The sequence below is a fragment of the Muntiacus reevesi genome, chromosome X, assembly GCF_963930625.1.
Source record: "Muntiacus reevesi chromosome X, mMunRee1.1, whole genome shotgun sequence".
Classification (NCBI taxonomy): domain Eukaryota; kingdom Metazoa; phylum Chordata; class Mammalia; order Artiodactyla; family Cervidae; genus Muntiacus; species Muntiacus reevesi.
The window spans coordinates 19,937,370-19,953,528 of NC_089271.1; the positions used below are offsets into that span (position 1 = coordinate 19,937,370).

At 42.7% G+C, this 16,159-nt stretch overlaps 1 protein-coding gene across 2 annotated transcripts in view; it reads left to right on the forward strand.

The window, feature by feature from the left end:
- The window catches only part of PHEX (phosphate regulating endopeptidase X-linked), a 196,651-nt gene that overhangs the window by 51,449 nt on the left and 129,043 nt on the right, over positions 1-16,159 (forward strand). For both annotated transcript variants that reach the window (XM_065915712.1, XM_065915713.1), the window contains exons 6-9: positions 352-420; positions 2,934-3,050; positions 7,409-7,492; positions 8,721-8,866. In XM_065915712.1, the coding sequence (XP_065771784.1) occupies positions 352-420; positions 2,934-3,050; positions 7,409-7,492; positions 8,721-8,866 (416 nt within the window). The remainder of the gene's footprint in view (positions 1-351; positions 421-2,933; positions 3,051-7,408; positions 7,493-8,720; positions 8,867-16,159) is intronic.

The following is a 16,159-nucleotide window of genomic DNA, read 5'->3' on the forward strand; positions in this document are numbered from 1 at the left end:
GTTTGCAAAGATTTCTCAAAGCAAAATCACCTCTCTGGATTTTGTTTCTCTACCCATCAAATGGGGGGGGAGGTGGGAATCAGATAATCCTATTTCAAAGTCATCTAGCTTTGACACTATTTAGTATTGTTAGAAACTCAAAAGGTTAGAAACCATGAATCAGGGAATCAGGGGCAGGTCTCTGATACTTGATAACTGTCATTGATTGCTGCGGCACCTGTTTGCTTTGAATTGTTTTAGTAATGGTGACACATGCTCAAAATATGGCAGGGATCCTGATTTCATGACTCATTAACATGGTACAGAAGAATTTTCAGTGCCAGCAGAATGCTTTGTTTTTTGTTTCAACAGCTGGACCAAGCGGCGCTCTCCCTAGCCGTGAGGGAAGACTACCTTGATAACAGCACAGAAGCCAAGTCTGTAAGTTTTCCTCAATCAACTCTGCATCTTGTCAGACATTGTGAGGTTCATAAGTTGTTCTAAAATCCCTAACTCTTTACTCGAATGGAGCAGTGTGGGTGTTTGACAACCATATTCCCGATGTAGGAAGCAAAGGCCTTTTCTTTGGGCAGATAAATGGCCCTCCCTGTTTTCTGGAAGTCTGGAAATGAAGGCTGAGCACTCTCTGTGCTCAGTGTCCTTACACGTGAGCGGGGAAGACAGCACACCAAATGTGGTACCCAAAGGAGTGGTCTTGCAGCCAGCCCTCAGAAGTATGGACAGCTCTTAGTATATTGCAGAAGTGTGGGAATGGACACCCAGTTGACCAGCGGGTCCCAAATTGTATTGCTTAAGAATCACCTCAGAAGCTTCTATTATGTTGATTCTTGGGCCTCAGCCATGGAAAGTCAGATTTAGTAGACTTGAAGTGGGGCCTAGGAATCTGTTTTTTTTCAATTGGTGCCCCAGGTTAACATAAGGTTAATGAGAACCAGATGGGATCAATCCGCTCAAACTTCTTGCTTTGGCTTGGAAACCTAGTCATTTCCTGGAGATTGGATTAGAGCTGGTTTATTCCTGACACTTTGAATTCATTTTGGAACCTTTGTTGAACTTCCAAGGGAGCCTCAGGCCTGGGGGACCCTTGACCAGGGAGGCTCGGGTTTCTGGCCTGGCCTGAGAATGCAGGGACTTTGATGGGGGAAGTGCTGGTTCTCATGGAGTCCCTGCTCCTTTGCTGATAGGAAAGCCTGTATTTAGAAGGCTCTGCAGGGCAGGAACCTCAGCGACTTTCTGGCTGAGGACACTCATCAAAAAAGGTTGGCAAGTTTTCCTTCTTGAAATTGGACAGAATGAACTTTTACCAGTCTGGAGGCACTTCTGTTTCTACTTGGGTCACCATCTGATATGCAGCCATGCTTGAAATGTTGTCCCCGCCCTGTAACCAATCAGTCTTGTAGACTCTGCCTTCAAAATATCTCTTCCCCACTGGTGCTTCCTTTGTCTCTCTGCTGCCCTAGGGCAGGTCTTTGTTGAGTCTCCTTTTAACTATTCCCTCCTCCCCTTCATTCCATTAGCTCCTTAGCACCACTTGGCAAGCTCTCAAAGTACATCTCCCAGTGTGCTTTTGCTCACAAGTTAGACTCTGTATTCCTTAGAGGGTGTTCAAGGCCTCTTTACAACCAAGTCCCAAACCACCTTTGCTGTCTCACCTATCTTTATTCTTCCCCCAACAAAGGCAGCTCGCACACCTCTCAGAAGTATGCCCCTGCTCCTGAGTCTGTCCCCTTTAAAAAACTCTTTCCCTGTTTTCTTGAGGCTAGAATTCTCTCGTTCTTGAGTTTCCAAGCACTTAGCTTTATTAAAGACTTTATTTTGGTGTTACTAGTGTTATAGTTAGTAATGACGTGTTTATCTCCCTCACAGGATCACACACTGGGAACTAGACTTAAGCATTATTTAATTTTTCATCTGTACTTCCCCCGTGTGCACAGAAGGCCTAGCAAGACATCTTGCATATGTGTTGGTCGAATAAATATTTTTGGAATTTAACTGCAAATTGCAAAACTTTTCTAATTATGACTATCTGTGAGGCTTGCTTACTGATTCAACAAATATTTATTAAGGGCCTGCTATATGCCAAGGTCTTGGAGTCATAAGCATTATAAGAATAGCTTTGCAGAATCAAGGTGTATATTAGGGAATCTTATTCCCATAGCAAAACTATGAAACAGTTTAATACCTGGTGTATTGAGTTCTTAAAATGTACCTGAAAGGAGAAGGGACCTACCCCAACCCCCTGACACACACACACATGATTCCTCAACTCCCACAAAGTAAGGTCTTCTTCTCCAATAGTGTGTGAATAGTCTGAAAATGGGTTCCTGAACATGCAGCAAGGAACTTCTGCATTTTCTCGGTTTCTCTTCATCATTCTTCTCATCTTTCCTTTCCTTTCTCCCTGAGCTAGTGAGAAGAACGTGGTAAAAACACTGCAAAATGGAAAAAAAAAAAAAAAAACATTCAATTGCTGGTCTTTTTAGTGTGGAGATGGGTAAATTGAGCTGGAAGAAAATAAATCACAGTTCCCGCTAGTCTTCATGGATCATGCCTCCTGCTCTTAGCAACCAGTTCTTTCCCATTATTTTATTAATATTAAAGCCTCACTTGCCTGGAAAGAGGAGTCTGGACTCACTTGTAGATGTTTCATATATCCTTAATATTACTGGTTGCCAGAAAACAAATTCTCTTGATTCTTGGTGGCCGGACATTTCTATCTGTCATGGAAACAGTACCCAAGTAGCCGTCATTCTTCTTTGTCCCAAAATGGTAGATGAGTGGTTGGTATTGCATAATGTTCATACCATACTTTGAGTACAGAGTGAAAATGATGGGCATATATTTCCACCTGCTGTTTCTGCTCCTCTGTGTTCCTCAAACATACTTCCCTAATAGACTCTTGTCATGGTCCCTTGCTTCTTTATCTCTTACAGTATCGGGATGCTCTTTACAAGTTCATGGTGGATACTGCTGTGCTTTTGGGAGCTAATAGCTCCCGAGCAGAGCATGACATGAAGTCGGTGCTTAGGTTGGAAATTAAGATAGCTGAGGTAAGTCTTCATCTAAAATCTTTTTTCTTTTCCTTCTCCTTATTTTAAAGGTGATATATCTTGCATGAGAATATATATAAAAATAAAAATCATTCTGTAGCATTGTCCTTTGGGTCCAAGATAGAACTCATAGCACCCTGCTCTGGGAAGTAGCAGAAAGAAAAACTGTAACAGATAGAAGAGCTCTTCTTCCGCCTCTGCTTGAAGCCCAGTCAGCATCTACATGCTCCTCAGCGGTGGACAAAGAAAGCAGCAGGGAGAGGCTCTCTCTGTTTTCCCAGGGAAATGCCTATTTGGCCTCAAATGAAGAATATGCATTTGATAAATCCGTATGAAATTGGCTTAAGTGGAAGGTTATTTTTAATCTAGTTTACTCTTGACACCATTCCGATGCAGAATCAGTCTCATCTAAGATTGAGACTTTGGGAAGTCTAGCCACATAATTTGATGTAGAAAGTGTATAGGGCAAGCTGGTAAGCATGTATTAGTTCTTAGACCCAACCCTGGCTTTCATACTTTTCTTGCCCCACTTTCATGAATGTCATTGTGTCATATGCTGTGTTCTGTGTAAGTCCCCTTTTAAATTCTTTCAGGCTCATGGTGGAGACAAAAAGACCTCAGAACAAACTTGAGGGAGACTAATGAGAAATCCTACATGGTTAGCTTTGTTCAAAGAATTAACTTTTCTAGAAGAACCAAAGTATAAAATCTTTATACGTCCTCAGGACCGGACGGAACAGATATGATGAAATCTGCTTGGGGAGATACACTGTAGTGAAAAAAAAAATACTTTTATTAAGAAGAGATTGTGTATTTGTTGGTGAAGTGAAGTGAAGTGAACTGAAGTCACTCAGTCGTGTCCTACTCTTTGTGACCCCATGGGCTGTAGCCTACCAGGATCCTCAGTCCATGGGATTTTCCAGTCAAGAATACTGGAGTGGGTTGCCATTTCCTTCTCCAGGGAATCTTCCCAACCCAGGGATCGAACCCAGGTCTCTCGCATTGTAGGCAGACGCTTTACTGTCTGAGCTACCAGGGAATCCCTGTATTTGTTGGTAGTCTTTTATAATAGAAGTTGGTAAAAATCTTGAAGTGCTTAGGAGTCCAAGCACTGTTTGGTTTTGTGTTTGGCGAGATGTGGTGGGGTGGCAAGGTGGGAGCAGGCTGATGGATAGGGTCTGGAGGAGTCAGACTCTTGGCTGGCGAGGTGTACATGTGTGTCTTTCTCCAGACCCCCTAGTCGCAGCACATACAGTTCCTTCCTCTGTGTCACCTTTGAAGACAGCAAAGACTGCTGCAGATGTTCTGGAGTCAGACTGGGCCTCCCCGCCGTGTCTAGAGGCCATCTGGTGCCGGGGTCCAGCCTCGGCAGGATCCAGGGGGTACCCTCAGGATGAACGGCGTCGGCGAGAGAGAGAGACGTGAGACTAGCCTTGATAGGGCCAAGTCTGCGAGGGAGAGAGAGAGAGAGAGGGAATGACCAGATGGGGGTGCAGAGGGTCTGGGAGAGTCTGGCAATGCTTTATTTTTTACCGTGGCTTTTATACCCTACATTAGTACATTTCTAAGGGGAAGATAGTTTAACATTACATCAGCTTGTTCTTCACAAAACCAGGGTGTTTTCTGCATACTTCTTTGTTTATGAGGGTCTTGTACATTATCTTTTGGCCTTGGGGCTTATCAACAGTTTTGCAGGTCAGGTGATTGTAAACCTATTTTCTGTTTCTATGGTGACCTTAACTGAAAGGTAGCAGTCTCATAGGGCAATAGTACAGAGTAGAATTATATTCTTGTTAATACAAAAATTAATCTTTCTGCAAAAGTTGTCAGTTGCGTTTATCTAAGAAGTTTACCCCATACAGACTCTGCGGCTTCAGTTAGGCAACTTCTAACTAGCACTCCTGGCTGACCATTAACAACCATTTCATTGTTACCACACTAGGGCTAAGTTCTTATTTCCCTAGATCTTTAACTATATTAACAATGGTCTCCACAACACAACCTTAGCACATTAAAGGCAAAAATACAGCAAGTAAAACACAGCAAGTAAAACATAGCAAGCAAATCACAACCCAATAACCACCTATAGAATAATTTTCTTATGTTTTCCAATAGGACTCCTTTACCCCTTAAAAGGGCTCTATATCTATTAGGGCTTTTATATAATCAGGTTCTTTATGTTATTTTATGATTAGGATATTATAAGCAATCATGTATATTAGTACCAAGCGCATAAATGCATTTGGCTAACAAAACTACCAGCAAAGGAGTTTGAATTAAAACACTCCTTTCACCCTAAATAATTTCATAAAATACCACCACCTGGGAAACTTATTGATTAAAATTCTAAATTGATTCTTATTTGGGAAGAGATCGGGGAAGGCCTTCCTGCCTGTGTCAGAGAAATTAGGGAGTAGTCCATTGAGGCAGGCATCAGAAAGACAGATATCATCTTTAAGGTGAGAGCCGGGGGCAGCTTTCCGAAATCCCGGAAAACCTGATCTGCCTTGTCTATCAGGCTTTCTCCTCATGACCTTGTCATGGGTGGGATCTCGTGACCTGGTCTTTTCAAAAAACCCCTGATAACCTGATTCGCCTTGCCTGTAAGGTTTTCGCCTTGCCCGTAAGGTTTTTCTCCCCTATGGCCTTTCCAAGGGCGGGGTCCCGTGTGTTGGCTCCCTGCAATCTGGATTCTCTTCCCAGGCAAATCGGAGACCCAGAGACCTCATTTGGACTGAAGCTCCGATACAGCGGGAAAGGCCTTGCCCTAAGCCAGGGATCTGAACCAAAAAGGGAACTCAAAACAGCTGGGCCGAGGCAAGACTGGGAATAGTCAAGAGGCTAAATGAAGTGACAAATCCGTGGGGTGGAGGAAGGAGCTGGCAGAGAGCTGAAAACAGCTCTAAGGCCAAAGGGCTCCAACCTGGGCCCATGAGTCTGAGTAGAGCGAGGAAGACTGTGGACATTCTCTGAAGCAGTGATTGAAATGGAGGCAGGAGGTTGCCTGTGAGCTACAGAAAGTCTCTCCCATGGATGATGAGGAGGGAGAAGCTGAGGGCACTGAAGAGAAGAGGAGGCAGATGTCTGCCACTCAGCCTTCTGTGATTTTAGCTTGACAAATCCATGGCGCTTGGGTTTTTTTGCCAGCTGATAATACTTGTCTCTGTATCTTACATCCCAGGTCACTAGGGACCTTCAGAATTAGTGGGGTACATTATCCCAGGCAGACATCTAAAGCTGGGGAGACAGGACAACTTCACTAACCCCCCCAGAAGTCCTTGTAAACACAGCCATAGAAGTGTGCATTCAGCTAATCACAACTAGAGAGATGTATGCCTAAGGGGAGGTCTTGTTGATGGCATGGCCCTTGGGATTGGAGCCAAGTGGAGTTTAATTGGAAAGACTTGCAACAGAAAATGGATCACAAGCAAAAAGTCTTGACTTATGGCTCAAACCATGAGGGTAGTGATGGTGGACAGGAGTGCAAGGGTAGGAGAGTCCTGTGTGAGTTGGAAGGTGACAAGTTTAATGCAGGGGAATCAGATGATGGAGGACCTTAAGGCAAAATCATGATGTGTTGAGCAGTATGAGGAGCTACTGCCTGTCTGCAGAAGTGATTAAGATGGCCCTTGAGGAAGATGATCATTGCTGCTCCTCTCAGATTAAATATGGCAGCGCCTAGAACCTTCGATTTGACGTTGCCATAACTGCCAGGAGCACAAGTGTTGGGAATGGAAGGAGTGTGAAGGGTCAGGGCTGGAGAAGCAGGTGTGGAAATATGTCTGGGTGGTAACTGATCCCATATGCCTAGCAGTGGGGCCAGGGAAATCTTCAGGCCAGAGAAACCAGAGGGGAGAAGGGAAGTGAGGGATGGAACTGTTGACAGAACGATCACTGGTGGCAGTGCTGTTCAGATAGTCTAGTGCTGTTAGTGAGAACATTCCCCTGGGAATGACGGGGTGGTCTGTAGTTTATGAACTGTAGAAGTTCTTACCTGGATACTACAGGTGGACTGGATGTTTGTCTCAAATCGCCCAATCTTAGCATGGCTATCTACCCCAAGCCAGTAGTAGATTTCGTCCATCCACATGAAAGGTTAGGGAGGGATTCGAGTAGTTATTTTTGTACCAAGTCCAGTGTTTCACACTGAACAGGAAAGGAAAGTTTCTTTTTATTTTCTTAATCCTGCCTAAAGTGATTTTTTTTTCCCTCCCCTCTCTCAGGTTCGGCACCACACCAAAATCTTGAAAAAGTTTATGATACTATACAGATGTTTTGGCACATGTAGGAGGTAGTTATGCAGAAGTTATGTAGAAATGGTTTGTTTGAAAAAAATAACCAAAGTCTCTTTCCACCAGATAATGATTCCGCATGAAAACCGAACCAGTGAGGCCATGTACAACAAAATGAACATCTCCCAGCTGAGTGCTATGATTCCCCAGGTTAGTGAAAGCAACCCAGGAAATTGTATCTCAAGTGGTCATTTGATGAGCAATTCTATCTCACCTGTGTGTAAAATTTTGCCTCATAAAAGCTACCATTGATCTTCTTGCTCATCGCCATCTCTGTCAGTCATCACATAAAATATCCCTTGTCTATGCATTGGGATGCTGTCTGCTCTGTGGAACAGAAAACTTTTCCAAGAGTGGCCTAAAAACTTAAAGCCTATTTCCTTATATAGACAAAAGTCTAGACATAGGTTGCTGTTGCTGTTGGTTTAGCTGTTGCCCAACGTTGTCAAAGATCCAAGTTCTTTCTTTCCACTCCACTCTTTATAGTGTGTTGGCTTTTTGACTGCATATTTGATGACTCAGGGTTGTAAGGTGGCTGCCGTAGCTGCATATGTCACATCTGTCCTCAGAGCAGGAAGAAGGGGCAAGCCCCAGTGTGGGCCATGTTTAACCCTTCTACCAGGAAAAACCAAAGCCTTTCCATGTGTCATCGCTTTATTTCTTACTGAGTAAAACTGGGGCATGCGGGACTCCCTTCTTACAGGGTAGGCTGGGCAAGTGAGTGACTGGCTTCCCATTTCACTAGTGGAGGCAGGCAGGGGAGCAAGGAAAAGGAAAAACCTGGAAAGGACTTTCCAGGTAGCCAGTTCAAGACGCCAAGACAGTGATGCTACGAAGGGGAGACACGTGTTACTCTGTGCTGTTGTTTGTTTCCCTCTGTGTAAGAAAGGCTGTGCCAGAGGGAGAACCGGAAATGTCGCGGGGCATCTATGTCTATGGGGACAGGAGAGTGAATGAGCACGGAATGGGGCCGAGTGCAGGGAGAAGGGAGGTGAGTGCTACTGCAAGAGGGATGGAGAGAGAGAGAGAGCAGGAGCGAAGGTGGGAGGAGGAGAGGGGAGGATGAGAGTGCAGGAAGGGCTAGGGACGTGAGTGCGTGTGCAGCTGGGTGAGTATGTGCGCACATGTGTGGTCCATACAGAGGTGGCACAGAACACATGTTCCATTTATGATTCAGCCAGCAAGTCTGGTCTGGGTGGCAGTGATCAGGCATTTATCTTCTAGATTTGAGCAGTTGCATATTTATTTGGTCTGAGATCACAAGCCATGGATTACATTCTACTGACTCTGGTTGCCTTTTTCCTTGATTGTTCCCCAGCAAAGGTTCTCTCACTGTTTTTTGTTTGTTTTTTTTTTTTTTTTGTCTTTCTCTCCTCAGTTTGACTGGCTGAGCTACATCAAGAAGGTCATCGATGTCAGACTCTACCCTGAACTGAAAGACATTGGCCCCTCAGAGAACGTGGTGGTCCGTGTCCCTCAATACTTTAAGGATTTGTTTAGGATATTAGGCTCTGAGAGGAAGAAGTAAGAGCTTTCTTGTGCATTTTACTGTGACTTTTATTTTTCCTTTGACATTATAAGATAATCCCGCTCGTGTCCTTTGAAAACTGTTTTTTAGAGAAAGTTACATCAAAAAAGTCTTGGGAACATCTTTAAATCTTATCAAATTCAATATGAGTAAAATTGGATTTCATCCTTTCTCCTCAAAACTGTAACTTTCAACAAGTAAATATCAGGAGTTGTTTTATAGCTAATGACTTGATATCTTAAAATCCTAGAACCACCACTGTAGCAAAAGATGGAAAAAATATAAAATATACTGAGTTTTGACATTAAAAAAAAAAGTCTTGGGGAAACGTGTGGTGTCCTTTGTGACAAACGAACCGAGACCATCATCTGGTGTAGTTTATTTACTACAATGACAACAAATATGCAATTATTTTGCCCCTGATTTCCGATCTTTCTCCATATTCCCTCTGATAACCTGAATTGTTTATTAGTTTTGGAAACTAGTTATATAGTGATGTTATTTTTTGAGACTTCTATATGAACATCTTTGTTTTCTCCTAGTTCATTCTTGATCTTTGGCTGTTTTTCCTTCCTTCTTCTCTTAAGCCAATAAGTCACTTTCTGTCAATAAACCAAAGTACCAATACTGAAAAGACTTAAGACCACTCAGAAAGCTGTAGAAAAATTAGACTGGTGAAAGAATGTCAGGGACTGTCGGGTTTTTCTTTTTTTAAACAATATTTTGGAATTTGTTGCTTTGTTCCTTTGGCACTACAAAGCAAGGAAATTCTAAAAATATCCAGGAAAGATAATTTTTTAATTGACATATAGTTGATTTACACTGTTGTGTTAATTGCAGCTGTATACCAAAGTGATTCCGTTCTATCTATATGTACATTTTTTTTAATATTCTTTTTCACTGTTGTTCATCATAGGATATGGACTATAGTTCTCTGTGCTGTATGTAGGACCTTGTTGTTTCTCCATTCCATATATAAAAGCTTACATCTGCTCACTGCAACCTCCGACTCCATCTCTCCCCCAACCCCTTCCCCCTTGACAAACATTAGGCTGTTCTCTATGTCCGTGATTCTATTTTTATTTCATGGATAGCTTCATTTGTGTCATATTTTAGATCAGGAAAGAGAATTTTGCATCCTCATGAAGCCATTCAGATTTGACTACAGAAAATGAAGCACAGGAAGGTCAAATAGTTCACAGTCACAGTTTAATAGGTTAATTGCTGGACCATGATTAAAAATCATATTTTCTTTTAAAAAATATTTGTTTGACTGTGTCAGTTGACTGTGTCAACTGTGTCAGTTTGACTGTGTTAGTTGTAGCATGTGGGATCTAGTTTCCTGACCAGAGATCAAACCCAGACCCCCAACATTCAGAGCATGGCGTCTTAGCCATTGGACCACCAGGGAAGTCCCCCAAATCACACTTACTTATTTGGACTTAGACAAGGTTATGTTGCCAGGAATTATGTGAAAAAAAAGAGGCACCTGGAGAAGTCCTGGGAATAAAATTTATCATCCATCGCTACCTATGAAAACATTTAGACACTTTTGAAGAGCTCTTCTCTTTAAGGTGCTATTTTCTTATAATAAAAACAATGTGTTGTTCATTGAAGAAAGCATACAGAAAAGTAAGCATACAGAAAAGGGAGAGTAGAAATAATAAATTCATTTCAGATTCTGTGTGGGGTGAAACCTTGATATCCCAAGTGTAATCTGTGGATCAATAATACCAACAGCATCACCTTGGGCCTCTGGTAAAAATACAGATTCCAGCAGTCCTCTTCTATAGATCTGGAGCGAGGCCTATAAATCTGTATTTTAACAAGCACCCTAGGAATCTTATGATTAGTTTTTTTGGGAGATTCACTGCTTTAGAAACTTTTTCATGTGTACTTCCTAGCTCTGAAATTTTGTAAAATATGACCCAAATGATTTTGTACTCCTATGCCATTGAGTTACTCAACACTTTTTAAACTGTGGAGGTAATTTCTGTTGAAAGATGGAGTTTCCATGCTATGTATACATTCTCCAGAACTTAGTGAGTTGGTTTTTTCCAGTGTCTTGTGTTATCTTCAGTTGTAAATTAGTAGGTAATTTTTGAAAATTTACTAATTTTATTTCCACAAAAGCCTAATTGACAACCAGGGAATAATAGATTGGGCCTTGGTGTACTGTATTAGATAATCTCTCTGGTGGTGATTATGCTTTAGAAATGCAGGATCTGACATGACAAAAGGAGCCAAGAAAGACCATGACTGAAGGGAGAGTTTAATCTGGTTCTTATCAAAATGATAGCTTAGATGTAAGCATAGTGAACCACAGTGGAAGAAATGTAAACAGAAAAATTAACTGCAGATATTATGTCCATAATAAGATGATCTGCAGATATTTTGAAACTTCCAAATCTCTGTCACATCGTTTACTCTTTAGCAACCGATTCATCAAAAACAACTTGTATGTATGTTTATGAGATTTCAAAACACTGTATGCTTCTTGAGAATTTTGATAACACTTTATTTGCATAGCACAGTAAGTTTTTTTAAAGACCACTTTTATTTATTTTTAAAGTACTTTATTTATCTATTATTTATTTATTTTTGCCTGCGTTAGGGTCTTCATTGTTTTGGATGGGGTTTATTTGCAGCAAGCAGGGGCTACCCTTCGTTGTATTGTGTGATCTTGTTGTGGTGTCTTCTCTTGTTGTGGAGAACTGGCTCTAGAGTGCACGGGCTTCAGTAGTTGTGGCACATGGGCTTAGTTGTTCCACAGCATGTGGGATTTTCCCAGACCAGAGATTGAACCCATGTCCCCTTGTCCCCTGCATTGGCAGGCAGATTCTTATCCACTTCACCACCAGGGAAATCCCCACAGTAAGTTTTTTAGATTGCTAATCATCTTTGATCCTCTCCTTGGGTTGTAGCACAAGAGTGCTCAAGGAAATGTGCCCCTGGGTCCCCATAGTTACTTTATTAGTCAGGACATACCATCACTGTAATAAGCATCTCTGCACTTATTGGTTTGTACCATGATAATTGTACCCTGCGCTCCTGGAATGTCCAACTTGGCTGTCCCTGTCAGGCAGCTTTCCTCCAAGTAGGGACTTGGGAACTCAGACTTCTTCCATCTTGTGGTTCTGCCTTCATCTGGCTTTTTGGAATCTTCTCCGTTCAGCTGATGGATGGGGAAAGAGAGTAGAGGATTGCATAGGCAGTTTTATGGGAAGGCCTTGAGGTGGTATGTGTCCATTCTGTTGACCAGAACTCAGTCACATGACCAATTTAACTGCAAGAGAAGCTGGGAAATATAGTCTAGCATTGTGCCCAAGACCGAAATATCAAAGAAATTATCTAATTTTCTAGTTTGCTCCTCTCCCTCACCCCCATGAAACAGTGAGCATTTGATGGTGGACACTCCTGTAATTGTTTTTATAACATCATGGCCTAGTATGGTACTTCTCACATAGAAGATTCTTCCTAAAAATTTCTAGAAGTTAGCCAGATGGCCCCATGACCACTATCTGGGAGGTGACATAGAAGCAGGACTCCAAAGGATAAGGAGGAGTTTTCCAGGTAGGGCAGAGTGGAAAAGGAGGATGTTGAGCATGTTGGGTGATGGGACTAACATTAACCTGGACGTTGTCTTTGAGGGGTTTCTGGACCTTCCTAGCAGTCCAGTGGTTAAGACTCTGCTCTTCCACTGCAGAAGGCGTGGGCATGATCCCAGGTCAGGGAACTAAGGCTCCACATGCTGTGCAGCATGGCCAAAGAGAGAGAGAGAGAGAAAGAGAGAGAGAGAGAGAGAGAGAGAGAGAGAGAGAGAGAAAAGAGAGGCAACGGTTTCTGATTCAGTAGATCTTGGGGAAGGCCAAGGAATTCTCAGGTGATGCTGATGCTGCATACCTCTGGGCAGCCTCTAGGGTTTAGGAAGATCTCTTCAGCTTTGAGAACCTTTGAGAGGTACCTGTTTGGCTTACCTCAGGTGGTTTGGCTCAGAGAAGCAAATGCAAGCTGTGGACTCTGAAGATCCAAATGTTAGTCCTAGATTTGACACATGCTTAGAAGTCCTTTGACCTTGGATCTTTATTTGTCTGAAAATTGGAATAATAATAACCACCCCATAGCATTGTCATGAGGCTCAGAGAAGATCTTTGTGATCTCTTAAATGCAATACAGTACAAATGTAAGCTGTCACTAATTGACAACAAGGGTCAGAAAAATCTTAAAAAAAAAAAAATCTTCCTCGCCAGAGGCTTTGGGAAGTGATTTCACGTTGCTCTCTTTGTGGTGGATTCTTTCTCTCTCGAGGCTCTGTTTTCCTCTACTTTATTGATTGCCATTTTGGGGAAATTACCACACTGCTGAAAATGCGTTTTGAAAAGAGAAAGATATTATGTGTTATTTTTAAGGACTATTGCTGAATCTTCTTTTTGTTTGGTTTTTTGAGCGTTAAGTGGCAGTCATTCAGTCATTCTGGTCAGATCTGTTCCTGGCGTGGTAATATTAGCACTCCAGAGCGGTGCTCCCCAGTGTTCTGTCAGCTTATTTATAATGCTGGAGCGGCTCATCAGTGCCATTGTCTCCCTGTGCATGCTTCCCTGCTTCTGGCTTCTAGCTGTCAGACGTCTTGTGCTGTGTGGACTTATAATGCCTTGCCTGGAGGCCTCACACACTGTTCTTTCTTCATACCCACAGATTTTTGCAAAGTGCCTTTGTTGGAGGGTTTTGACTGGTCAGGAAATCTTTGTGGAACAAGAGGGGTTAATCTGTCCGTGTGTGGCATGGGGAAAAGCAGAGGCTTTCGAGTCAGACATATCTTAGGCTTGTCTAGCCTTCTTTGCATTCCTCGTGGCATCTGGGAGGATACTTGGCCAACAGTAAGTGCTCAGTGAGCTCTTGGTGTCTTGCTCAGCTTTAGGAATGTGAACTCAAAAGATCCAAAGGAATGACCTGAAACTACATGCTTATTACACCTGTTCTCCAACTTGGTTACACCCTGGACTTAGCTGGGGTGATTTAAAAATAATATTTGTCCTGGGTCTCAACCTAGAGACACTAATTGAATTGGTCTGGAGTGGCCTGGGCATCTGGCGATTCTAAGTTGGAGACTGACTGAGTATGAAAAGATCCTGAGGCATTACTTCATGGTTCTAGGCCTCAAGTTTCTTGTCATGTAAAATGCATATGAGGACATCTCTCCTGTAGCGGTGCTGTGGGAGTTAGAGGTAATACGAGATGCCTTAAGCAGTATGATTTCAAGGGAGCAGAAAAGGCGGAAAAGTCTAATACCCCAACATATTTGCATCATGCTGTGTCTTTTACTGCCACCATCAGGCCCCATCCTAACAGCTTCCCCAGTTAATCTGGTGCATCACAACCACCTTGAGGGAATAACTTTTGAATTCATGTAAGCATATCTGCTCACCACGGATCTCCTTTGAATCTGTACATAGGGATCCAGCACAGCTCTCACACCCCAGAAGCAGTGTTTTAAGGTTGAAGAGCCTACAGACCTTGCATTAGGGCTGGTCTCTGCCCGTTTGATTTTCTAGATATTGGACTCTAGTTGCTGCCTGCATCTTCCCAGCTGTAGCTGGCCTTTCTACCCAGCTCTGTGAGTGATGAACTGGCTCATCATCCCCACCCACACATAAGCTATTCCTCCATTATTTAGCCTCAGAGAGGCTAAATTCTTGCTCCAGAATTTATATTCCCACCCCATACCCTGAAGCCTTCAGGCCCGGGGCCTGTCCCTCTCCTGAGGCCTACTCTCAGCCCTCAGTTTGAGGCAGGCACTCTCCCAGCCAACTCTCTGGCATGCAGTTGTGGGTGCTAGGGTCTGCCACATCATTGCTATGTGCTTGCCTGTTTCCCCTGCTCAGCTGAAAGCTCCAGGAGATGAGGGACTATAGCTTCCTCACCTTTCCATCTGCCAGCACCTAGAACTCTTTGTATGTATTAGGTGTGAGCGAATGAAGGAAGGGTCCCTTATGTACTTACCATGTATCCCATTCAATGGAAAAACCCATTTCTATGAGCAAGCTGAAATCTGAAGTCCCATATCCCCCAGTTAAACTTTTAAATTCTCTGAATGTAGGCGTGAGTTCCTATTTCTTTGCATTCCTCGTGGCATCTGCGAGGATACTTGGGCAACAATAAGGGCTCAGTGAGCACTTGTCTCGCTCAGGATTAGGGAGGTAAGATCTAAAGAAATGACCTGAAACTACATGCTTATTATAGTGCCTCAGAAGAGCAAGGACAAAGGCTAGACCTTGCTGATGAGAGTGGCGGTCTCTGAGGGCAAGTGTGCATATACTTCAACAAGATCCACGGGGTCTGAGAAGAAATGTTTTTTGAATTTTTTGAAAAAAGTTTATTGGTTCTGCTGGCTCTTCATGACTGGACGGGCTTTTCTCTAGTTGCAGCAAGTGAGGGCTACTCTCTAGTTGTGGTGCGCAGTCTTTTCTTTGTGGTGGCTTCTCTTATGGTGGAGCACAGGCTCCAGGGCACACGGGCTTCAGTCGTTGTGGCTCCTGGGCTCTAGAGCATAGGCTCAATGCTTGTGGCACAAGGCGTGGTTGCCCCATGGCATGTGAGATCTTCCCAGATCAGGGATCAAACCTGTGTCTCGTGCATTGGCAGGCAGATTCTTTACCACCGAGCTACTGGGGAACCCCAAGGAGAGAATTTTAGAACTTCTATGTATCATTCTTTCTATTGAAAAAATAACTAGGCTCTACTAGTTTTGCTGTATAGATAGCTATGAACCCTTCATTTGATCTATATGCCACATACAAGAGTGGGCGGTGTTACCTTCACTGATTAGTTTTTATTCCATATATTGAAAATAATCTCAAATCATTTACATATACCTATATATTTATGAATTTTACTATTGGTGTAACCCTCACAAAATGAGCAACTGATTTAAAAAATTCTTGTAGAGAAACCGGAATTGAAACTATTATTAATAATATAAGCACAAAGTGAATGGGAAGAAAATGTCAGAAGTGGCCCTTCTCCCACTCTAGTTATGCCATCTTGGTTGGCCAGATGACAAGATAAAAACAGTGGTGTTCTAACAAGATCTGGGAAGGATATGGTCGCAATATTTTGAAATAGTCAAGATGACTATATGGGATGCTGATTTACATTGACTGTTGCTGTATTAACCTAATCCTATATGGAGAATGTATATTGAAGAATTAACTAAAGGTGTTTGAAGGATTAATTAAGGACTTTGGAAAACATCTTTATTTCATTTTCTCTTTCAAAATTTCTATTTCTAT